Raw genomic sequence first — 25,756 nt, 5'->3', positions numbered from 1 at the left:
ATTATTTCTTTATTAAATAAAAAAGGACAGCTTTCCCTTACTTCTTTATTGCCTTACCCATCTATTTGTTCCACTTGCCAACTTGCTAAGAGTCATAGACTTCCTTTTTCCACAAATGATAGCCGAGCCTCTTCTATTTTGGGCCTTGTTCATTGTGATATTTGGGGCCCATCCCCGGTAAAATCTAATATGGGTTTTGCTTATTATGTCTTATTTATTGATGATCACTCACGATTTACATGGCTTTATCCTATGAAATTAAAATCTGATTTTTTTGCCATCTTTAATCAATTTCAAACATTTGTGGAAAATCAATACTCTTGCAAGATTAAAATTTTTCAGAGTGATGGTGGCGCTGAATTTCGTAGCACTCGCTTTCAATCCCAACTTCGTTCTTCGGGCATTCATCATCAAATGTCTTGCCCCCACACCCCTTCACAAAATGGTCGCGCCGAACGCAAACATCGCCATGTGACTGAAATGGGCCTTGCCCTTCTCTTTCATTCGCATGTTCCTACTCAGTTTTGGGTTGACTCTTTCAGTACGGCCACCTATATCATCAACCAGTTGCCCGCACCTGTCCTTGGAGGTATCTCTCCCTTTGAACTTTTGCATGGTAAGACTCCTAATTACATCAATTTTCATTCTTTTGGTTGTCGTGTCTATCCATGTTTACGTGACTATTCGCCTCATAAATTTTCTCCTCGTAGTATTCCCTGTATTTTTCTTGGTTTTAGTCCCTCCTACAAAGGTTTTCGTTGTCTTGACCCGCTTACCTCTAGGATTTACATCACTAGACATGCACAATTTGATGAAACTTATTTTCCTTACTTAAAAACCTCCCAAGCCAAGCCCATGTCCTCTCTTGATTTTTCCAATTTTTTTGAGCCAAATATTGTTTCCTCACCTACCCCCACCCAGCCCACTATGCCTACAATGTCACTATCCGATCCATCTAATTCTCGGACCCGTACCACTACATGCAGATTATGCCCTGATGATTTTTCTGAGTCCATGCAGGTTCCAGTCGAGCCCCCTCCTGCACCGCCTTCTGCACCACCAGCTGGATCTGAACCTTCTGCTCCAGCCCATGATGGTTCTTCTGCCCAGCTCCAGACCCTTCCTTTTCATTCTATGATCACCAGAGCCAAAGCAGGTGTTTTTCGGCCTCGTCATCCAGCCTATCTCAGTCATCACACCTCTGGTCTTCTGCATGCTCTGCTCACCTCTTCTGAGCCCAAAGGTTTCAAATCTGCTGCTAAAAATCCTGCTTGGCTTGCGGCTATGAATGAAGAAGTTCAGGCTCTCCGTGCCAATCATACTTGGGATCTTGTTCCATGTCTTCCTAACACCAATATTGTGGGCTCCAAATGGGTTTTTAGAACCAAATATCTGTCTTATGGCTCCATTGATCGTCTCAAAGCACGCCTCGTTGCTAAAGTTATACTCAGCTTCCTGGTCTTGATTATACAGACACTTTCAGTCCTGTTGTTAAGGCCTCCACCGTTCGTGTTGTTCTCTCTATCGCTGTCACCAATGGCTGGCCCCTGCGTCAACTTGATGTCAAGAATGCCTTTCTTAACGGCCTTCTTAACGAAGATGTCTATATGGAGCAGCCTCCTGGCTATATTGATCCTCGCTTCCCTACTCATGTCTGCAAACTCAAAAAGGCACTCTATGGCCTAAAGCAAGCCCCTCGTGCTTGGTTTCACCGGTTTAGCTCGTTTCTTCTGAAGCTTGGTTTCTCTTGCAGTCGTGCTGACACTTCTCTATTTGTCTTTCATCGTCAGAAGAATCTTATCTATTTACTTCTCTATGTGGATGACATTATCATGACCGGCAATAACTCTTCTCTCCTCAGCAGCTTTGTTCGACAACTTCACTCCGAGTTTGCTACTAAAGATTTGGGCTCGCTTAGCTACTTTATTGGTCTCGAAGCGACTCCCACTTCCGGTGGTCTTTTCCTTAGTCAGACCAAGTATGCTCGAGATATTCTTGTTCGGGCCCAACTCCTTGATTGCAAACCTGTTACTACCCCTATGGTCGTGGCTCAGCGGCTCTCTTCTGATGGCTCCCTCTTTACCGACGTCACTCTCTACCGCTCTCTTGTCAGTGCCTTGCAATATTTGACTATCACTCGGCCTGACATTACTTATTCTGTTAATTCAGTCAGTAAATATTTGCATGCACCCACCAATGACCATTTTCAAGCTGTCAAACGTATCCTTCGTTACATCAAAGGAACACTTCATTTTGGCTTGACGTTTACTGCCTCATCCTCCACTGGTATTGTTGCTTACTCAGATGCTGACTGGGCAGGCTGTCCTGACACTCGTCGCTCCACTACAGGTTATTCCATTTACCTTGGTGACAATCTTGTCTCTTGGAGTGCTAAGAAGCAACCCACCGTCTCTCGCTCCAGTTGTGAGTCCGAGTATCGTGCTCTTGCCGTTACTGCTGCTGGGGTCCTTTGGTTAACGCATCTCCTTCGTGATCTCCATGTTCCTACTACACATCGCCCTCTTCTTCTCTGTGATAATAAGAGTGCTGTGTTCTTAAGCTCTAATCCGGTTTCTCACAAGCGTTCCAAACACATTGATCTTGACTATCATTTTCTTCGGGAACTTGTGGTGTCCGGTACTATCAACACTCAACATGTCCCGTCTAATCTACAAGTTGCAGATATCTTCACCAAGAGTGTCTCTCGGTCTCTCTTTGTGTTTTTTCGCTCCAAGCTTCGTGTCTGCTCTAATCCCACGCTCAGCTTGCGGGGGGGTGTTGAGGATTCTCCGCAATCCTCCTTTGATTCTTAGCCGTTACCACAATTGTAGGAGTTGACCCATGATTGTAGAGATGCTGTATTTATTTTTATGATTGTTTTCCTTTTGTGTTGTATAGTTGTACATGTACGTTTATATCTATAAATAGAAAACTACCTCCACCTTTTACAGTGTGGTGGATTTACAAACCCTTCTCAGTACGTGGCTTACAAATGAGGCTATGGGGAGGCGTTGGGCGGTGGTTTCAACTGGTATACGGCTTAGCAGAACGCAGGAGGCTCACGGTGATGGTTATAGCTTACGGTGGCTGGGTTGGTCATTGGTCGTGCATGGGTGGGCATGCAGTGCTCTCACACGGTAGTTCCGTCGTGTGCGTTTCGGGCTGGGTTCGTGGAAAGGTCGGTGGCGCACAGTGGGGAAGGGCTTTGGGGTGGCTGAGCTGTTGGACGAAACCGAGGCTACGGGTGATGCGTGAAAAACAAAGTAAGGAAAGGTGTAGATCGATGCCTAAGTTCCATTGATAAAATACAAAGCACTCAAGTGAAATGCTTTAGATTAAAGCAGAAAGTCCTCAACGGTCGAATAATAATTTGTTTCACCGAAAGAGAGAAGAATCTGGGTGGTGGAAAGTGGAAAGGAAGGAATCACGAGGTGCATGCGGGGTGCAGGTAGATGAAAAGGTCAGCACAAGGGAGTAGAGGAAAGGAATGGGATCACGAGGTGCATATGGGGGAAGAAGCTGGCTGAGCGAGAGATCTACCGTATGAATATTTATAAATATATAAAAAGAAATTTAAAAATGGCTAGGCGCTGGACACTGGTGTTACACATGATGTCTTGGATGACATGAACGCGCACTAATTAAAACTCAATCTGTACGTACGTGCCTATCTTGCATTTCCTTTCTCCATGGAATCAATGGCAACGAAACCGGCGTCCCTCTGAAATTGTGTTTTATGAGACTTGTCATGGCGGACCAACGCTTTTGAAGTTCTAGACCCGCGACCATAGACCTTGTAACGTCTCAACGTCTAAATCGCCTTAACAACCTCCACGGCCCATAGATTTGGAACTCTTGCACCATATATAACTCTCGAACATGCATGCACATAGAGACAAAAATGAGAAATAATGTTTTTTTAACCTTAAATTTTATTATTATCATTTTATTATTAAAAATGATTGTCATTAATTTAATCAATATTTGACATGTGTGCCACGTCAACAAATATAACTAATTAGGATGACAAGATCATCTATAATAAAGAATAAATTGCTCATAAAGGGAGCGGTGAGGATCCCCATTTACCCCATCCATACAACACAATACAATACATGCATGTGATCATGATGGGACAGAGACCCAAAAATCTATTTTAATTTCACTTATTAATTTACACCTACTGATGATATATATGAGAATTTGACAATAGGCCTGGGTTTGGATGCCCAAACTATCTCATTTGGGTTGTACTTCATCTTTTATCTATATCTATTCAAACGGCAGAATATAAAATTTTATCTCATCTATGATTTTTCAACTATCGCTACAGTAACACAACAGTAACAATACAGTACCGTTACAGTTGATCTATTACAAAGTTTCATCTGCCTCTGCAGTACTGCTACAGTAATACTAATTATCACATTTTTAATATATATAATTATCTATTAGAATCTTTTATTTTATTGTAATATATAATTATAAAAATATATTTTAAATTTTATAAAATATAGTACAATAAATAGGTCATAATTAAAATAATTTCATTTAACAAAGAAATGCATTCATAGTTGAGAATATTGAAATAATCACGGCCAACTACAAAATATATATTTTGGAAAAATCAAAATATTTATGAGTTTTTAAATTAATAATAGATATTACTTATTTTTAATATATTTATAATATTTCCCACCCAATAATTAAAAATATTTTTCAATAATTGGTGGGACCCATCACTTTATCAAATTTCTAAAAAGTTAAAATCATCTCATCTTATCTCACTATCCAAATATATTTTTTTTTTACAAAATATCTTATCTCATCTTACTATCCAAATACATTTTTTTACAAACTATCTTATCTCATCTTAACTCAAAAATCTCACTACTATTCAAAATATCTCATATGATCTGATCTAATTTGAACTGCATAACCAAATGAGACTTAAAGGTAACAACCTTTTTTAAATTAATACTCGTCACGCATGTTTAGGATTGGTGTTTGTTACCAAGAACCTTATAGTTTGATGTCATATGATCTGATTCTTCATATAGAAATTATGAGTTCGAAACCTCTCACCCTCTTATATATTAATATATATATATATATATATATAAAGTATTGGTGTTTGTTGCTTGATCTTGAATATTTCATGAAATGTTGTGATATATATTTCCTATATTAATCTAATCAATTGTTTTGAAAACGTAATTGAATTATTTTATATTTTATATATATTAAATGAATAGTTTTCAGGAGATTGTTTGCCTGAAATTTTTCACTGGTCAACGATAAATAGTATCTAGAGATTCATTCTTTTTTACGCTGGCCATGCATCATTCAAGAAGAAAGCCAATCATGTTCAACGCGGTTTTGCAGATTTGCGAAAGTGGACTTCTATATTGGCCATGAATAGGAACGTCGACTAATATTAAAAAAAAAAAAAGATCAAAAAGTTAATATGAAAGAGACAGCCGAATCCATCTCCTTTATGATAAAGTTTCATGATCATCAAATTTCTTGCATATATGCCAAGTATGCATACACAACGTCGGTCAAAGTCAAACCTTGGAACTTAAAGTTGGAGAAATTTCACATCAGCACACCTCCTATGAGTTGGAGGATATAAGAAAATTTAAATAAAAATAATTTATATATATTTGCCATTTTTTCAACATGATGATCTGAAGCACACATAATAAAATATTCAACAAGAAAACAAAGATCAATAGAATCTAGATTTGAACGATCGAATGATCAAATGGTGAGTGTGTGTGTGGAGTCGTTCTAATTTTTGGTACGTAATTCATGACGTACGTACGTATATATTCATCAACTTCTACTACAACAAATTAAACACAAGAAGTAATTATTTTTGGTGGGAAACAAGCTGGTTGGAAAATAATGAATTTGAATAAGATTAATAATTTCTTCAATCGATGATAATTTTGTCCGTCGATCGAGTACTACGTAATTGGTTATCCGATGGCCATCATCATTTTGACAAATTCTTCGTAGTTGACCTGTCCATCACCATCCAGGTCTGCCTCCCTGATCATTTGCTGCACCTCTTCATCCGTCAGCTTTTCACCTAGATTGATCATTACATGCCTCAACTGCACCCATCGAAACAATTAATGTTTACTGCGAATGTATAGATCGATCATGATACATTGCATGCTGCATGATGTCTAATGCGAATTTGCTAATGATGTTCATTGCATGCAGAAAATGTACAAGATTTATAGTACTACGTACTTACTGTCATGATTAAGATATCCACGTAAATAAATTATTAATAATCTAAACTAGCTAGGAGGAACGTGTGAAATGCTAATTGTAACACATGATTTTAACGTTGTGATTATTTCACCGAAACATAAAGATCCCATGAAAAATAACATTTTTTCAACGAAACATGTCGTAATAGAAATAATATTCTGTGTTAAACAAATGAAGACACGTCTTTCATTATACTTGTTTTGGGTCACAGCTGTCTGTACGTATTATATATGCATATCAGATATCTTAAATATTTTGTCGAGGTCAACACACGATGCAATACACGGCAAAAAGGTTTTCAGTAATGCTTTTGATCGTTAACAGTACCTCATTAGCTGATATAAACCCATTTTGGTCCTTGTCAAATACTTTGAAGGCTTCTTTAAGCTCCTCCTCTGCATCAGTCTCCTATAAAAACAGCACTTCCAAACATATCAATGATCTTAAGGCTAGAGGAGAAATATTAATTGTTTTTAATTCACATATCTTTTAACCACTCATGTCTCTTCGATATATCATCGTCCATATATCGAGTATTATCGTATGATCGGATAACTTTTTCACTTATTTACCAATCATATAATGACACATGATCAAAATTATAAGATGAAAAGCGATGATGGTTGAATGGATGATGATTCTTATTATTTTCTAAGTTAGAGTGTATTGGCAAGCATATAGAATAAACTCACAAAAATGAACAACTTTGATGATCACCTTTTTTTTTTTTTTGTCACGATAAATTAATGATGCGTCTGGTTAGATGAATACATGACATTGTAGCTAGCATTGATAGTTAAGGTAATTTATACTTTACCTTCATCTTCTTGACCATCAGGTTCAAGAACTCTGCAAACTCTATGGTCCCATTTCCATCAGCGTCAACTTCGCTTAACATGTCCTGAAGCTCCTCCTCCGTTGGATTTTGATCCAATGACCGGATAACAGTCGCCAATTCTTCAATAGTAATGCAACCTGCACAATCAAATGTTATTTCACTTCAAAGTATTCTTGAAAAAACGATTTATATCCTTGCAGTTGAACCACTAAGTAGTGCAAATAAGCAAATAAAGATAGCCCCATTATGATAAGGATCATAAGCATAAGGGAGAAATGCTCACCATCTCCATCTCTGTCAAACAGACCAAAAGCTTCTTTAAACTCGACAACCTGTTCCTCACTCAGAACTTCCGCCATGGTGTTTGTTATGGAGTATCAAGAAAAGAGCTTTACACAGAGGGAGAGAGAAGAGATCAGAGTATTGTTGAGTATTGCTCAAGCTTAGCTGGGCTTTATGTAGAAGTTTAACAAGGCAAGGGTAGCAGTACTATTAAACTAATTCCAACATGAATCGTATGACGTACTATAGCCTGGAGTTGGTAGTCTGGCTTTATTACAAGACAAGAATCGTCGTATGACCTGAAAGTCAAAAACAAAAAATTAGAATCGTATGACCTTTCATTTCTTCTACATGGACTTTATTCTGTGAGGGAAAAAACAAATATAAATGAAAAGACTATTAATACATATAGGAAAAAATTCTTACAATCGTATAAAATTAATCTTATAAATTGATGTAATTTATTATATTATAAAATTATTTTTATTAAAAAATACATCTAATAAATTATATAAAATTACATTAATTTATGATATTAATTTTTTGTGATTGTAGCAAAAAATTAAGGTCCTATTTGAATATAGAAACGATTTCATCTCATTTCATTTTATTTTTTTTAATTATTAAATTTTTTTAAAATTCACATAAAATATAATAAATAATTTAATTTTTTTAACTTTTAAAATAATAATAATATTAAAATTAATATTTTAATAATATTTTATTCAAACGCTAAATTCTAAATATCTCATATCCAAACCTTGACTGAATATATACGGACAGCTGTTAGGACTAGGAGACAATTAAGAGCATTCAGAGGGTAACAGACAGCGTATGGGGAGGTGTGTACGTTGCTTTCAAAACTTAATGCCCCAGAGCTAGATTGCACGAGATGAGAGCTTCTCTGCAGTTTTAATTATTTGTTAATATATGAGGCTAATAATATTAATAAAAATATAAGTAGAAATTAAATTTAAATAAAATATTATTCAATATGGACTTAAAATAATTAAGCTTCTGGTAAGTATGCTTTTTTTTATTCTAACATAACGCGTCATTTTTTAAAAAAAAAAAATTCAATGCATAAAAAGTCATGGTTTCTTTCGGTTTTGTGCACGTGATCAATCAATTATTCTAAGGTGTTTGTGCACGAAATAATAAACTACCTGATTTTCTTTTTTCTGCTTTTATTCGATGAAACGGTACCGTAGTAAAGTATGATTTGGGAGAGAAACATTCGTGTCCAAGTCATTAATTTAGTTTTGCCACGATCAATTAATTTTTTTTATGTTTATTGTTTTTTACATGCACCGTTTTTTCTTATTAATAATATAATGTCAGCTTAGAAAAGAATATACTGCATTTGATTCCTTGAATTCAGTTCAGATTTATATTTCTTCTAATATTTAAATACTCAACTCTCAAATCACTAAATTCATCTCAACTCAAAATCTCTTTATATGTAGAACTCACAACTTTTTTCAACTCAATATCTTTTTACACGCGGGACCTACAATCTTTTTCAATTTTTCATAAATATATCTTAACTCATCTTAATATCTAAACACATCTAAACTCATCTTAAGTGAATCCCACATAACTTACTCTACCATCTCAACTCCTTACTATTTATAAAAAACTCAACTCAGCCCAACATTCAAACGAAGCCTAAATCTCGATTATCTTGTCTCACAAGCATCACACGTGGGAGTGGCATGGTCCATAAATTGGACTTTCAATGTTCAAAGGGGACCGAGAATGAGAGGAATCGACTAGCAAAAGTTTCGACTTTGGCAAGTAGATTAACCGGGAAAAGGACTATCCTGTATTCGAACAAGAAGATTAGCCATGGAAATGGCTTCCCTCATTGCTTGCTTAATGATGATGAAATCTAAACTCCCTTCTGCACAAGAATGAGAATTTACCAGGATGAATCTGACATTTTCAAATTATATGCATCTGCTGTATTCAATGTCTCGTCAAGCTCTTGACAATTCAGGAATCGAAGTTCTCATTATGGTCCTTGCAACCAAATACTTTAAATCATTCCTAATACTAATGACCAGAGCAATTTATCCCATGAGATTATTTGATTTTGTTTTTTAAATTACTTCCATTTTCTTTGAAACTCATCCTTCCTTCCGGAGATTAAACTATTCCCACGACTTTGAATCAATAAAAATGCCAGCTATCATCAAGTTGGTTATATGCATCAAGTGAATTTTCCTTGCTGCAAAATTTACTTGCTGAGGGAAGAAGAAGAAGAAGAAAGAAACCAAAAGAACAAAGGACAAACAACCAAGCTTGTTGGGGTTTGCAGAGTTATAGACCCAAGCAGCACTAGGCTTTGAATCATGTCTGTCAACCTGAAGCAGCACTTAATACCATTGCAACAACCTTGTTGGAGTTTTAATTGCTCAGAAAGAAAACAAAAACAAAATACCAACCATATTGGAGATGTAGAGTTATAGCCCCAAGCAGCACTAAGCTTTGAAGCATGTTTGTCCGCCTAAATGACCGCTTTAGCAGGTTTATCTTGAGCAGGGAAGGGCACATGTAGTTGATTGGCTGGGAAAGCTTTAGCTTAACCATCACGAGCTTTATCTAGTCTCATTGGTTCCTCACATTTCAGATGGGCATCCCTTTTGGAACTATTTGATCTTTGATCCACATGTAAATTGGAACCAGCACAAAGTATGCCCCAGATAATGCACCAAGAATGAACCGAAGGAAGAAAACGAACGGATTCACAGGCCTTTTTATATCCTCTTCCTTTGGACCAAGCTGCATGAAGACACTTCATAAATTGAGAGGTTGAATTGATAATTCTCAAGACAAAAGTTATCAAAAGCAATGGTTAACTTGACTACTTCTACGGTTTCATACCTGCTACTTCACCAGAAGTTCGATTGTAAACCAGCTCTTAGAAATTACAATTGGAGCTGATGCATGCATTTAGAGACTTCTACTGTTTTTGCTTGGAAGTCGTGGAAAATTCATAGGCAACACATTTTCACATTAAACAAAATGTAGAAAATAACATAAACAGACAGGTGTTAAAAGGCCTAACACAAGCTACTCTTTAACTTCTATAGTCCTCTTGTATGCAAGCTTTGGCCTCATCAGCCTCCACACAATAGAAAATTGCTCCTCTGTCCTCAATTCTAGCATCTACAAAGTTTAATACAAGAGCGAAGGGAAGAAGAGCACTACACAAGTCAGGCATATAACACTGCAGTGCTCTTGAACGAGGGAAAACAAGAAGAATATTTCAACTTGTTTGGACCCTCCCAATGGGTGCCAAAAAAGAGAGAAAGAAGAGAAAAAAGACACCCTTTAAGTCATATTTGTAAGATTAGAGTAATTTAAATCCCCAGAACGTATAAACCACTTATCAGTCCACACATAGGCCTATTATCGGACGGTTGATGCAGAGGACATTGATGCATGGAACGTATAATATGTGTCCATGCAGAGGACATTGATGCAACCATGTATGCAAGAATCCCGTCATGTTTGGTGTATCCCTCCTTTTGGTTGGGATATTGTTATCCACCCCACCCCCAAGAAAAACTTCTTTGCCTCTAAGCTAAGAGACTAGTTCTAAACAAAAATTTATTTGCCTCTCAGCTTTTCACCCTAGAACATAGCACCCTCCAACTATCACCTCATACCAAATAGCACCCTTTGTTAAGATCTGACGATTAAAATTGTGCCATGTCGCTATTTTTAGCCATCTTAACAGTTGGATTCGAACAGATGGTGTTATTGACAAAATTTGTAGCTTGAAGGTACAAGTATCAGTCAATGTTGGTGATCTTTACACAAGTCCCATAATTGATTGGGAAAATTTACCACTACCTCTCATTCTCTGATGAGATTATGGAAAATTCTGAAGAGGTACTATGCACCTCAAATTCTAGTGTCATGAAATATCTCTTAATAACAATGATGATATTCAAATGCTCTTGAAGAAACACTTATCATAAAGCAATAAAAACAAATATTTACAAACAATGCAAGTGGTCAGATGCAGACCAAGGACATGCATATCTAAATCTTTTCAACTAATTAAATTTAGCCCAAAAGTGGCTCCTAGCCTCGTAGGAGACTTGTAAAGAACAAAGTCATCCACAAGGCAAAGGTTGGGTTTTGGGATTTAATTCTTGCTATTGACCAAATAAGAAACAAGTGAAAAAAGAGCAGATTATCATAATGAGGGAAAAAGGGCAACATCAAGAGTCTCTTAGCGTTTATCTGCAAGTAAAAAGATAGCAAGCCCTTAAGTATATGTTACCTGCAAGGAGAGTCGCCAGATAAGGGCTTCACACCTGTTACAGAGCAACCCATGATCAAGCCATGCCGACGGACACCACGGTACCATTTTGGACCAATTCTTTTTAGTTTAATATCTTTGAAACCGGCCTTTTCAAACCATTCAATGTACTCTTCCTCCTTTGGAAGAGCATCCACATGTCAGCGAAGAAACGAGACAGCCAAAAGGTTGGATACACTGGACCTATAACACAGGCTTTACCTCCTATCTTAAGTACCCTATATGCTTCCTTGATACCACGTTGTGGATCCGGCCAATACTCGATGCTGAGCATTAATTTCAAAATATAGCATTAGTTATTTCCTTCGAAAGGTATATAGCATGACACTTATCAGCCAATTATCAGATTCTGCCCAGTAAATAATCTATGTTATCTTTGTCAAAACCAAAGAATAAAAAACAAAGCATATTTGTAGCTTTGAGTAGTCAGATTAAACATTCTGAAAAATATTACTTCTTTTACATTCAAAATCTTCTCCCAAAAGTATTTAAAAAATTAATTAAAATTTCAATTTGACTCTATATATATAATGCCCCAAAAAATATCAACATCTTCAGTTAATTAATGAAAAAAAAAAAATCTCTGCAATGCATGAAAACTTCAGGTGCAATACAGTACGTACCTTTACGAATAAAACAGATCCTAACAAAGCAAAGTGGCTCTGAGAAAATTACCTTCCGGCCGAGACATATCGATCCGCATAATCAGTTGGGAATGGAAGATCCTCTGCGTCGCCTTCAATTATCTTGCATTCCTTCAAGGGCTCCTTCTGCTTAGCCTTGGCAAGCTGGTGGGGTGACTGGTCAAGAATTGTAACATTTTTGGCATCCACATGCTTAACTATACCAAGAGTGGTAAACCCAGTTCCACCCCCCACATCTACCACTAACATATTGCGATCATAGAGATCAGCAGGCTCAAGAGCCTCGTCCCGCATATCCTCGGTCCAGTGTCCAGGGTTTATGACATGATCATACACAATAGATAAGAACCTATAGAACCAAAATGCCTCTTGTTTGTGTTGTATGAACCTAGGCTGCGAAGCAGGCCTTGAGGATGATACACTGCATCTTGGAGTCAAAGTTCTGGCCTTATAAATCCTACCAAAAGACACCAAACCCTTCTTGGGCAAGCACCTACCCTGGGAATTTGACCCCACAAAGCCAAACCGAGTTGGGGCTAAGCCACTAACGAGCTTCAGATTCTCAGCTCCATGGAGCACTGAAGAAGCCATGAAATCACAGCACAGAGAGAGCCCAGAGAGAAAACTCTTCTATGCTGTGTCTCAGTGACAATTGAAGACTAGTAAGCAAACCCTCAAAAACAATATTTAAAATTGTTACTACATTAAGAAAAAGATACAAAAAAGTACAGTTTTCACAAATTGGGTATGGAAGATAACACGGCTTACCAATGCTAAAGAGTCCCCGTTAGGAAATGGAAGGATTTACGCCTTGGGAGCGAGATACCGGAAAAGGGGCGGGGTGTTGTTTAGAGCTTGGTGTTTGGTAGTTGCTGCGGACTGATAGAGTTTCGGGAAGGGTGAAAACTTGTGCTGAACCACACAATAATATTAATAAGACAAAGGGATATGTACGTGCCCATGACGCCAAAAATAAACCAAAAAATAGCATTCGGCAGCAATTCAACAAGAGAAAATATATTTAATTGTCGCGTAATTATTTTAAAAAAATAATAAAATATAAATTTTACTCTTTTTTTAAAATAATTATGTAAAATTTATGTATTTCATAATTATATATAAAATTAGTCGTTTAGAAACCGTTGGTCTGGACAAGTGGGCCTTCTGAACGTGTAGGGTTCTCTGCGCTGGAGTTAACAGATTGAAGCAATACGTGCACATCATGCAAAGAAGCTGATTTTTTTATAATTACATTTCATCTCATCTCATCTCATTTCATCTCATTTTATTATTATAATTTTTTTAAATTTTTTATATAAAATATAATAAATAATTTAATTTTTTTAATCTTAAAATAATAATATTATTAAAAATTAATATTACTTTTAATTTTAATATAAAATAATTTCTTCTATGCTTCCCATATTTGACCGAGCAGGTCACATTTCAATTTTCCTTTGATACCAATCTTCTTCCAAAGTCTTCTATAAAATAAAGATCATGTAAATAATTTTAATAATACAACATGTTATAATTAATCAAATTCTAAGCATAATTAAATACTTAAAACAAACTGACATATATGTAGTATGTCAGATTGTAAAATTATTTATATCATAAAATAAATCTAATGTATCACAAGAAAATATATCAATTTATAAATTTATTTATATGAAATTTCTTTGTGTCAATAATATTTCTTTTTTTATTACATTTTATTTTATAAATGTGATACTTTGACTATAATATTAGGATCATTTCTCAACTCTTAAAAGAATTTAAAATTGATTGATAATATCATTTTATCGAAGGATGGTATAATATGTATAATTTATTCGAAGAATTTAATTTTAAAATAAACATTTCAACTTTATAAAACATGATGTTATTTTATAATGTTAAACACGCGTGTAGAACACGCAGGGCGAATATAATGTTATTTTATGTTAAACACGCGATGTTTTGAAAACAGTAAATATAATGTTATTTTATAAGCATCGCGTGTATAACACGCAGGGCGAAAACAAAGGCGTGTCACTTCCGGATAAGACTTCATGTGTAGACCCAATGGCCCCACTACCGCCATCCAAACGCACTTAATCATGGCGTGTTTTACACGCACTTAAACGTACGATGTTATTTTTACAAAATGGGCCGAAATACTTGTTCTTTTTTTGGTCTTAGGATGCAATTTATCATCTCATACAATACATTTTACACATTTTAATATTATTTTTATTTTTATTATTTTTTATTTTATTTTATTCTTATTAAATTAATTGAGTTGTTTTACTTATCATCCATACACCACATATTTATTATAGAAAAATAAAAAAAAAAATAAAATAGGTGTAGTATGTGTGTAGAGATGATAAGTAAATTTTTTTTTTTTTTTGGCAAGTTAATTTTTTTAGACTATTTTCAAGCTAACTTCTTAATTTTTTTGGGTTCAGTTTATTTTGTAAAAATAATAACTCAAATATCACTTGTAAGTATCCTAAGTTAGTAAGTTGATTAAAATTGTTTGGGAACAGAGAATTTTTCAAAATTTGTTTACTTTTGATCTAAACATTTTTACATCAAAATAATCTCAAAAATAATTTTCATCTTGAAATTTTAACTCGATTTCTATAACAAATAAAAACTAAAAAAGTTTCATAAACCAACAGAAAATTCTTACAAAAATATTCTTCTTAAACATATTTTCAATGGACCACGCTATTTTTTCAAATTCCATTAAAATCATTTCTAAAATATTTCTTAATCCAAAACTTATTTTTAAAGAATCCCACCAATTTCAAAAAATCTCATGAAAACCAATCTAAAAAGGGTTCTCCAAAGTCCAAAATCTCCGATTTATTTTTTTAAGTTACATGAACTATCATTACATCCAATTGTTTCCTATTTGTGAGAAGAATTATAACCATAAAGAGATTTTTAAAATTAAACTTACAAAATTCTCATCTCAAAATTTTCAATTTCATCTCATCTCATCTCCTTTTCAAATATAATTTAGTTTCATATAATTTATTAGATCTATTTTACAATAAAAATAATTTTACAATCTGAAAAATTATATCAAGTTACATCAATCTGTGAGTTTATTCTTATAAAATCATTTTGTAACTAAAACATTTCTTTTTATTCTACTCATCATCGATCATCTTCACATTATATATAATTTTTTTTTATTTTTTTATCAAATATATAGAATATGAACTATGAATAGAAAAAATTAATTAGTTTAAAAAGAATAAAATAAATATAAATATAATACGTATAGAAATGATGAGTAGAAATACACGTTTCAAAATATTATCCGAGTTTTTTTTTTTGTCCTTTCCTTTTTGTAACTGACTTTTTCACTCGTCAATTTGTCCGTTGAGCTGCAAAAAAGCCGAAAGCATAGAGACTATGGAGGCCTAGAGAGACAAAACGGACACAGAATATGAGAATCACAAAGAGACAGCTTTCACACAAACTCTAGCCAACAACACTCTAACCCAATAACAATAAAATTTTGTTTTCCCTTGAAAAGTTCGTAAAACAAGCCAAACAAGAACCCCAACTTCTCTCTTAGATCCGCGCCTTTGCAAAAGGGCTTTGTCCTGTAATGAAGGAGCTGATTGTGGGATACGTGAAGGCTTCTGGGTCGTCCTTGTTTTGCTGTCTAATGGGGTCCCTTTGGTGAATCACCTCATTTCTTGGGTGGTTTTGATAGGCGGCTTGTTTGTAAATTTGTAAAGCTAGGGCTTTTCTATTCTTTATTGGCTGGTGTATGCTTATGACGCAATCGGGTAGGTCCGGATCCGCGAGGCCGATAACCCACCTGGATCATTCTTTGTCAGCCTCCGATACGAGAGGAAAACATCTGATACAGGCTGAAATTAAACGTCTCGAACAGGAAGCTAGATTCTTAGAGGTAAGCTTTGTTTTTCTTTGTACGTATTTTGTTCCCTGGACTTCGTTAATTCATACAGCGTTGTTTTGTTTTCTTTATAAATTTTCAGTTTTCTATTGATTTGTAGGCTTAGTTATCGGATTGTCCGAGTTTATGGATGAGACAATGGTTATCTATGCAGTAATGAATCTACTCTCTTGCTGTCACTATGAAGTCATCAACTTGGTTTTGTATACTTGGCTATGCCTATTATATTATGAATAAAACTTCTTTATTACTATCCATAAACAACTATATACTATTACATATACCTCCGAGACGGTACCCATAATGAAGGCTTAATTTGTTTGTTCTTTCCCTAGGAAGTCATTTAGGCTGAGAGACTTCAGATTTAGGTATAAACATAATTGGGCTGTGGTAGCTTAAGCATCTTAGCAATAGAACTATAATGTTGACACTAGAGTATGTGAGTTACAGTTTCAAATATAACTATAATTGGTCTCAGATACAGTATGTGAGTTACAGTTTCTCCCTAGAGTCCTTCTCAAATTTGGTACCCGATGAAAGGCAGGTCATTATTATTGAGTGGCAGCTTGAATCAGGGTTTTACTACAATGCTCAGGGCCTCGATGGGGAACTAGCATATTCTTTTGGGAGTGCTAGTTTATTATATAATTGATATGGGAATTTTTTGATTGGTTTAAGCAAACATACTTGTACCCAGAAATGACCGTGAGGTGTATGCTTGTATTGCTTGAATACCATATAAGTTATAGCAAAAGTAATTGAAAAGACGATTTTAACATTCAAACAAGTTTAGCAAGTTGGGCACGTTTCTAAAAAAAGGTGGTACTTTCAAATCTTACTACCCTCCTTTATTTTTTTCCTTCAAAGAAAATAAAATAAAATTATTGTCAATTTGATTGCCTCTTTTTTATCACCGTTTACCCCAATTGAGTTAGTGACAGGTTCCCAAAAAACCAAAGAAGGAAAACTTTGGCTAGATTCTCTTTTAAATAAATAGGGTCATAAATCAGTACAGTTGGCTAATCTAGCAACACAGTTCTTTGTTTCCCGTTTATTTCCAATCGGGTCATGGAAAGCTCTTTTGCGATCCACATTTTCATAGGTATGTCAGTGTCCTCTAGCTGATGAGCCACTGAAGTTAACACGGCATTTGAACTCTGTGACTGAGATTTCCATCAACAGGTTAGGCCATTTTGGAAAAAGGGTGAGGTAAGTAACTTGAGTTTGTCATGTTGCTTTTGAAACACTTTACACTGTGAAGGATGGCTACAAGAATTATTTTGGAGTTGGTACTTGCAGGTTTGGGGGATGAGATGAGAATTTTGTGTTTTGTTTGAAAGTTTAAAATATTATGTTTTAATATTATTATTGTTTTAGGATTTGAAAAAGTTGAATTGGGATTTGAAAATCTTGAATTGTTTATTATATTTTGTATGGAGATTTGAAAAATGTGTAATGATGAGATGAGATGAGATGAGATGAGATGAGAATTTTGTGTCTCATCCCACCCCCCAAACCTGTCCGAAACTCCTTCCATTGCATTCTGGGAACTAGAAAATACTTAATTACACAGGAAGTATACAAAAGAAAACACCTAATTACATTCTGGGAACTAGAAAGTGATGCAAGAAAGTCACGAACGCTAGTTCCATTGAGCACAATAGCTGAAACCAAAGAAATAAGGAGCGTAAGAAAAGATTTCCAAGTTCATCCAAAGAACACTCCCTATCTTCAAAGCTCCTCTCATTCCTTTCAAGCCAAATTTTATTTTTACCTATAAAAAAATAGGGAAACTACTTTCCATTATTCACTTCCAAACCTATGGATGAACATTCCAGTCTACTTGTTTTACTTGTTTTGGGTCTGTCTAATGATCAAAAGTTCAAAACACTAGTTAGTGTGATATTTCCAAGTTTGAATTTATGACACAGAAAGGCCACAGCTCTGCACCAAAGAAAGCACCAAAAGAGAGAGAAAATAATACTTTCAGAAAAAGGAAGGAGAGAGAGAGAGAGAGATGTTTCTGGAAAACTTCATTGTCATGTCCAGATGTTTCCCGTCATCGGCTTTCTTTTATAAACTTGCACATGATGTCGAACAATGTATCTGTATCATATCTCCCTTGTTTTTGGGGTTTATCCGTGCCTCTCTTCCACTCTAGTGTCTGTGCTTCTCATTCTGGATAACCTTTATATCTCCCGATGCTTTACTGTACTCTTTTTGTGGCATCTGACTTACATTGAATATTGAAATTTATAGTGGAGAGGCAAAAAAGCATCTGGTCGAACTGGCCTACTAAAATACGATGGTTCATTGGCACGTTCTATTCTGTATGACCTCCTTTCAGTTTATTGTTTTAGATAGTGCTGTAATTGCACTTCTTGATTAGAAAGTCCCTTCTTGGATCTAGGTTTCTGTCTGAGTTACTACAAATTTAGGTGCACTTTCTCCTTTGTTTATATTTTCGGCTGTTAGAATGGCTGGATTTTATGTGCATGCAGGAGGAGCTGGAACAGCTTGAGAAAATGGAGAGCGCCTCATCTTCATGCAAGGAGTAAGAATGAAAAAAATTTGTAGTTGAATGTTTATCTGCATTTAGTTTTACTTTTATGGATTCACAAGCTGGAGTTTATAATGTGCATGCCAGAACGCTGAGCAACGTGGAACCAAGACCTGATCCTTTGCTTCCAATGTAATATTTATTTGCCAACCTTACGTTTTCATTGCTTCAAGATTTCTGCCTGGATCAGTTTTTTACCTTTCATGTAAATTTTATTTCTTCTGGTTCGGCAGGACAAATGGCCCAATAAATCCATTTTGGGATCGATGGTTTGAGGGCCCTCAAGATTCAAAAGGTTGCAGATGCTGGATATTCTGATGGTCATTGCTAATCTCAGGAATTAACTCACATAATGAGATACTGGCAGAGGCTTCACAGTCTTGGAACAAAGTTTTATTGTGATTCGTTTCATACAGCTAGAGGATACCGTGTCATTAGCAAATGTTACTTGGAATGCTTCACTGTGCATACTGGGACTTTGTAGCAAAAAAATTCCTTGTCAAATGATTCATGAAATGCTTAATGGTACAGATATCAATTGTAATGCCACTCTTCTTTTCCTCGACAACAAATGTTTTAATAGTATGCTTTATCACACAAAACATGAGAATCTCATACGCCATGGTTCCATATGACAATTGTGTTTCCTGAAATCTATTGTGTAGAATACAATATTTTATAAGACCAATCAAAACTGAAAACAATCTACAAATTTGATTGGAAGGAGCTCTCATACAGTTTAGTTGGTACACGAACGTTTATATTCACTCATCCTTCAAACCCATGAATGAATGGACAGATGAATGTTATTTTTTCCTGATTTCTACCGCTCCTTATTCAACTTGGTGTTTTCCCAGTAACCCGTTGAGCGATCCACCCTAGACCGTCATACAGTCCGTCTCCTGTGAGGGCACAGCAGGCTTGAATGTGCCAATCATGATTCTTGATGCTGTGAAGGGAAAGGCAATCGGTGATTTCAGCTGGGGTCATTGCATCCTTGAGGTCCTGTTTGTTTGCAAAAATTAGTATGACAGAATGTTGTAGATCCTCATGTCCCAGCAACCTAAAGAGTTCGTCCTTCATTATAGAGATCCTGGCTCTATCAGTGCTATCTATCACCGCAATAATTGCATGAGTTCCACGATAATAAGTTGCCCATGATGTCCTGAGCCTTTCTTGTCCACCAAGATCCCACACCTGATATGAACAGTAGTTGCAAACAGTTAATTTTAGATGCTTAGCATTTAAGATATGCATAAACTACTTTTCAAACTTTTCAATCAGATTGAGTCATTTTCCAAGCACGTCCCACATTAAAAGCTACAGGAATGAATATCACTAACGCTATAAATTCATTTGTCCCAATGAATAACTTAAGACTTTCACAAGTTTGGGTAACAATCCTCACCTCCAGAACCATTTGGACTCATCCCAGGAGAGTAAACTCAAGAGTAATTGACCTTGCCGCCAGAATAGTGCATCAAGTAATCCAACAAAACCATTATAATCTTTATGAATACGACACAATAAGGCACCTTAGAAAAGCAAAAGGCAACAAACAAATTTGTAGAACTATCCGTTCATAATATCTAGTTTCTTTTCCTGTTTCATTACCTTCTCTCCCTTCTTCCAACTCTTATTTTATCTATTTTGAAGTTTCAAATGTATTGTAATAGAAGACATGATACAAATTTTCATTCAACAATGACTTTTATGTTGACTAGACAAATTCACGAAGTAAAGATCAATCAAAGGTCATATGTAGGTACTTTGTTTAGTGGCAGTCACTTAAAACAAACACAATCAGGAGACAGATGAGGAGGGCAACATATATTCTAGGGGAAGTTATACCTTGCACCCCTGAATTACCACTACATTTTCAATTTGTACAATAAACTACTAACTAAATTACCAGATTTTGGAATTTGCACCTCCAACTAAGATTTGAATGGATTTCATGCCACAGGTCCTATTTTTCATCAATCTTAATAGTTAAATCTTAATTCAGTTTACAAATTGACAGAATTTAGCAGTTTAGATGCAAATTGCCATTTTTGGGACTTTAGGATGCAAATTGAACAAACCATGGTAGTTTGGGAGTGCAGAGCATAATTTCTCAAAACTCTAAAAGTAAATCCTACATTCACCTTCAGCCAATTAACTGGTGAAATCTGTATATACAGCCATTAATAGAAGAATATCCATGAACATACAAATACAGCAAAAGCAGCAACAATTTGTGTAATACCCTGACATTTAAAAAGTGCACTTTGTAATTTTTTTCAAAACTTGGCGACAATTTGGTAGTTGTACAAATAGAATTTATGAAAATATAAATAAGAGAGAGGACACGTGTCACTTTGTTATTATCTCTGGTGACGAATTGATTTCCTTCACCTAGAGCAAACACGTGTATAGATATGTAAAAGAGAGGGAAAAAAAGACAAATAAATAAAAGAAAGCCGAACAAAATTTCCTCATTGGAGGAAATGTAGGCAGCACATGAGTTTTACCTGAAAGAGGGAAACTTAGCCGCTTAGTGTGAAAGAAGAAGAAGAAGAAGAAGAGGCCAGCATTTTACTCAAAAGGAAAACTTTGCCTGTAACTGGGAAGGGACCGGCATGTTGAAGGATGACAGAGAAAACAGCAAGGAAGAAAGAAGAGCAAAGAGAGCGATGGGGAAAAAAATAAAAAACAAAGAAGAGAAAATAAAGAAAAGTTAAAGGAAAGTTCTCTAAGGGTATGCCTCAAAAGTGAAGGATTGAAAAGAGGTTAATAAAGTTCAGTAAACAATCGAGGTTGCTAAGTGAAGTGTATAGGAATTCATGAAGCTGAGGAGAGGCAAGTAGATATGATCATCCCCTTACTTTCTTCAAATGTCAATAAAATATTTCTCTGAAGATTTTTTCAATTATTATGATGTAAAATAGCCCGCCTTGTCAGAAAAAGTTCAAATGTAAATGATAATATTTGATGTTTATGTTATGTAATATGAAATGAAAATGTTATAAATGTTTATGGTAATTGATGAAAAGCAAAAGAAAATAAAAGATGGGGGAAAGGATGTGACTCTATGAATGCTTGTAAAGAATTTAAATGTTTTCCTGGCCTTATGACAGATATGCAATAGAACCAAATCTTGAGAGGCGGGGGGCAACCATCTTGTATGGTACCTTGGGACTGGCTCACCCGAGTGCGCCTAGTTTATCAAGTGAAAAACATATCTTATGAAGAGTGGGGCTACAGGTACGGGCAAGTGCACAGACCAAGGAAGGATTCATCAATTTTCATTACTGTTCATTTCCCCATTCATCTCATCTTATGAATGGAATGGAACAAGGATACTTATGAATGCCAATCCTTATACATAGTTGAGATGAATAAATGACACAATAGTTGCTTTTCAACAAGTTTCCAAAGAGACAGTGCTGCATCTGTGAAAAATAGAAATGGCCAAGTACGTTTTACTTTAAACTAATCCAATGCTAAAAAGTCGAGAAACTAAACCTATCCTCAATTATACAGTAAATCATCAGTCGCACAATACAACTACAATCGACTATACAAATCAAACCTTTCCCAAATTATATCATTTCTGGAGAACTAAACAATAATTACTACCAAGAAAAATTATTTTTTTTACAACTGACGATCAAGAAAATTTCTACCATTAAAACATCCACCGCCGCACCAAAACCCACATCCCTAAGTTCCCTATTTCCATGAGTTACATTCACTTTCCATATATTATGGATCAAAAACTAAAAAACCCCCATGAAAGACTTTCCTGAATGGTGATAAATATACAATATACATAAATGCAAAAAGTTAAAAGACGTCGAAGCTGCTATCTCACCTCGAATCGAATGTTCTTATAGACGAGCTCTTCGACGTTGCTCCCAACAGTAGGGTGCGTAGTGACAACCTCACCCAAGTGTAATTTGTAAAGGGTTGTGGTCTTTCCTGCATTATCCAGTCCAACTACCACAATCTTGTACTCCTTCGCAGGGAACAGCATGAACCAAAATCTCGATATCATGGCGCCCATTTTATACGAAAACAAGAACCGCCTATACGATCCAAAAAACGGACGTAAATTTACCAAACAGTTCTTTTCCTAATTGGGTTTCCATAAATGATAACTGATTGTTTAAAAACATAACTAAATTGAAATGATAGGTTTGTGAAAATTTTCAGATCCAAAACGATAATTATTAAATTAAAGAAAAGAATAAAGAAAGAAAGGTGAGAGATGAACGAACCTGGGTTGTTGAGAGATCGGAGGTTGTTTACCGAGAAACCCTAGTGAATGATTATGCTTTCAAAGAAGAAGGATACGATCAACTGGTTTGCGTGAGGGACAAAAAGTAGTACTTATTTTGGATGCTCGTCGTGGGTTGTCGTTGCCACCGTGGCAGGTGACGTGTATATGGAGAGACCCGTTGATTCACTATGGTCAGGCATTCGGATCAATCATGAAGACTCCGCAATTGTTTTCCCACACTTTTTGTAGACCCTTGTCATTATAAATCAAATAAACAAATCTTGAAAATAAGCCTAATGCGATAATGGATGTAAAAAAAATTCTATTAATTATCTTTTACATCACACACTAATATTTAATTTATTATTTTTATCTTTCTATTTAAAAATACATATATTAATGTATAAATATATATATTTAAATAAAATAATAAAAATAACAAATATATATGATATGCGATGATAAGTAACATTTCACATAACATAGATGTAATTATGGGTACAAGAGAGCTTACGACTGATTCTAACACATGTGAGTAGAGGTAGACCTGCCCGCCCGCCTGTTGCATATTAATATATATGAGTTTTGCTACACAACCTCCACCACACTCCACACTCCACACTTTTTTAAATTTTTTAAATTTTTAATATTTTTTTATTTTTTTTTTGAATTTATTCTTTTTAAATTATTTCAAATTTTCTATTCATTATTCATATAATAAATATTTGACAAAAGAAAAAAATAATAAAAATTAAAAAAAATTGTGAAGTATAGAGTGTGAGGAGGTTGTGCAGATTTATTCAATATATATATATGTAAATATATAATGATAAACTTACCATTAATTTACAATTATTTTATAACTATAATTAAAATAAAGAATAATTATATAAAATTAAAATTAAAATTAGTATTAAGAGAGAAAGGAGACGTGTTTGAATAATATTTTATGTTATTTTTGTATTCTGCTTTACAAAATATATATGTGTACAATGAAACTAATTATAGAAATTTACATATAAAGAAAAGATGTTATTGTAACAAATACTTAAAACTATGCCTAAAAATTAGAAATCTCTGATTTTGTGCAATCCATAATTATGGGAAGAGATGATTCTATCAATACTCTCCTTCAAGTTTGTGCATGAAGATCCGTAATGCCCAACTTGCATGAGAAATGATATAAAAGGTCCTGGCCTAAATCTTTGGTGAAAATATCTGCAATTTGCTCATGTGAAGAAGTGTGAATTACTTTGAGGAGGCCGAAGCGAATTTTATCGCGAATGATGTGGTAATCGATCTCAATGTATTTAATACGTTCATGAAACACTAAATTGTGAGCAATGTGAAGTGCAGACTGATTGTCACAGTAGAGATGGAAAGGCTCGAGATGAGGAATGCCAAGATCAGTGAGAAGTTGCTTTAGCTAGGTGAGCTCACAGGTGGTGACAGTCATGGCACGGTATTCAGCTTCAGCGGAAGAGCGAGCAACAGTAGTTTGTTTTTTTGTATGCCACGAGATCAGATTGGTACCAAGTTGGATGAAGTAACCTGTGGTGGAACGACAGATGGTGGGGCAGCTGACCCAATCAGAATCAGTATAAGCTGTAACCTGAGTGGTGCTAAAAGAGGAGAAAAAAATGCCTTGGCCGGGGCTCCCTTTGATGTAACGGAGAACACGTGTAGCAACATACATATGAGGAATACGAGGGGCATGCATAAACTGACTAAGAATGTTGACGGCATAAACAATTTCAGGTCGAATGATGGCCAAGTAAAGGAGACGACCAACTAGACGACAATAAATGCTAGGATCAGGAAGCAGAGATTCATCTTCATTGAAAAGCTTCAAGTGTTATTCTATCGGAAAAGAGGCGGTCCGGGCACCAAGTTGATCACTGTGAAAAAGTATATCAAAAGCATATTTTCGATTTTCAAGAAAATACCTGCAGAAGAACATGCAACTTCGAGGCCAATAAAGAACTTTAGAGAGCCAAGATCCTTGGTTTTGAAGTGAGTGGAGAGAAGATTCTTGAAAAACTCAATTTGGGGAAGAGCATTGCCAGCAACTAAGATGTCGTCAACATATAGAAGAACAACAGTGATGTTTGTGTGAGTAACAAGAGTGAATAAAGAGTGATCAGCCTGAGATTGATGAAAACCTGCATCAAGAAGTACAGTAGTTAGTTTGAAAAACAAGTTGCGGGAGGCTTGCTTGAGACCATATAGGGACTTTTTGAGTCGACAAACACGGGTCCCCCCCTGAGTGCAATAGTTAGGAGGTGGGTTCATGTAGACTTCTTCATCAAGATCGTCGTGCAAGAAGACCTTGTTAACATTGAGCTAATGAATGTTCCAATTTTTTGTAGCAGCAACGACCAATAAGCAGCGGACAATGCTCACTTTGGCTACAGGAGCAAAAATCTTATGGTAGTTAAGTCCTTCAACTTAAGTGTAGCCCTTGGCAACCAATCGGGTTTTGTGTCTCTCAATGGATCCATCAGTTTTGAGTTTGGTTTTGAAAATCCATTTACAACCAATGAGTTTCTTACTAGGTGGAAGATGTTTAAAAGTCCAAGTGGAGTTAGCTTCTAGAACCTGGAGCTTAGCGGACAT

General features: G+C 35.4%; 4 protein-coding genes and 1 pseudogene across 4 annotated transcripts; 1 reads left to right on the top strand and 4 right to left on the bottom strand.

Moving 5' to 3' along the window:
- Positions 1 to 5,689: 5,689 nt before the first annotated feature.
- On the bottom strand, positions 5,690 to 7,572 carry LOC121245894 (calmodulin-like). The gene is made up of 4 exons (XM_041143802.1): positions 7,410 to 7,572; positions 7,106 to 7,263; positions 6,616 to 6,696; positions 5,690 to 6,122 (listed from the first exon to the last, which is right to left on the bottom strand). The coding sequence occupies exons 1-4, from the start codon at positions 7,483 to 7,485 to the stop codon at positions 5,985 to 5,987; spliced, it is 453 nt and encodes a 150-aa protein (XP_040999736.1). The 5' UTR covers positions 7,486 to 7,572; the 3' UTR covers positions 5,690 to 5,984.
- Positions 7,573 to 9,912: 2,340 nt separating this feature from the next.
- On the bottom strand, positions 9,913 to 13,329 carry LOC121245874 (annotated as a pseudogene).
- A 2,473-nt stretch (positions 13,330 to 15,802) lies between these two features.
- On the top strand, positions 15,803 to 19,420 carry LOC121245896 (guanine nucleotide-binding protein subunit gamma 2-like). The gene is made up of 4 exons (XM_041143805.1): positions 15,803 to 16,310; positions 18,818 to 18,870; positions 18,964 to 19,008; positions 19,110 to 19,420. The coding sequence occupies exons 1-4, from the start codon at positions 16,167 to 16,169 to the stop codon at positions 19,192 to 19,194; spliced, it is 327 nt and encodes a 108-aa protein (XP_040999739.1). The 5' UTR covers positions 15,803 to 16,166; the 3' UTR covers positions 19,195 to 19,420.
- Positions 19,421 to 19,448: 28 nt separating this feature from the next.
- On the bottom strand, positions 19,449 to 23,291 carry LOC121245889 (ADP-ribosylation factor-like protein 5). Its single transcript, XM_041143798.1, has 3 exons — positions 23,139 to 23,291; positions 22,733 to 22,946; positions 19,449 to 20,073 (listed from the first exon to the last, which is right to left on the bottom strand). The coding sequence occupies exons 2-3, from the start codon at positions 22,922 to 22,924 to the stop codon at positions 19,714 to 19,716; spliced, it is 552 nt and encodes a 183-aa protein (XP_040999732.1). The 5' UTR covers positions 22,925 to 22,946; positions 23,139 to 23,291; the 3' UTR covers positions 19,449 to 19,713.
- A 1,275-nt stretch (positions 23,292 to 24,566) lies between these two features.
- On the bottom strand, positions 24,567 to 25,756 carry LOC121247433 (uncharacterized mitochondrial protein AtMg00810-like). Its single transcript, XM_041145782.1, has 3 exons — positions 25,693 to 25,756; positions 25,087 to 25,302; positions 24,567 to 24,973 (listed from the first exon to the last, which is right to left on the bottom strand). The coding sequence occupies exons 1-3, from the start codon at positions 25,754 to 25,756 to the stop codon at positions 24,567 to 24,569; spliced, it is 687 nt and encodes a 228-aa protein (XP_041001716.1).

The sequence above is a fragment of the Juglans microcarpa x Juglans regia genome, chromosome 1S (genome assembly GCF_004785595.1).
Source record: "Juglans microcarpa x Juglans regia isolate MS1-56 chromosome 1S, Jm3101_v1.0, whole genome shotgun sequence".
NCBI lineage: Eukaryota > Viridiplantae > Streptophyta > Magnoliopsida > Fagales > Juglandaceae > Juglans > Juglans microcarpa x Juglans regia.
The sequence above is the reverse complement of the archived record's forward strand: the minus strand, read 5'-3'. Positions and strand labels throughout refer to the sequence as shown.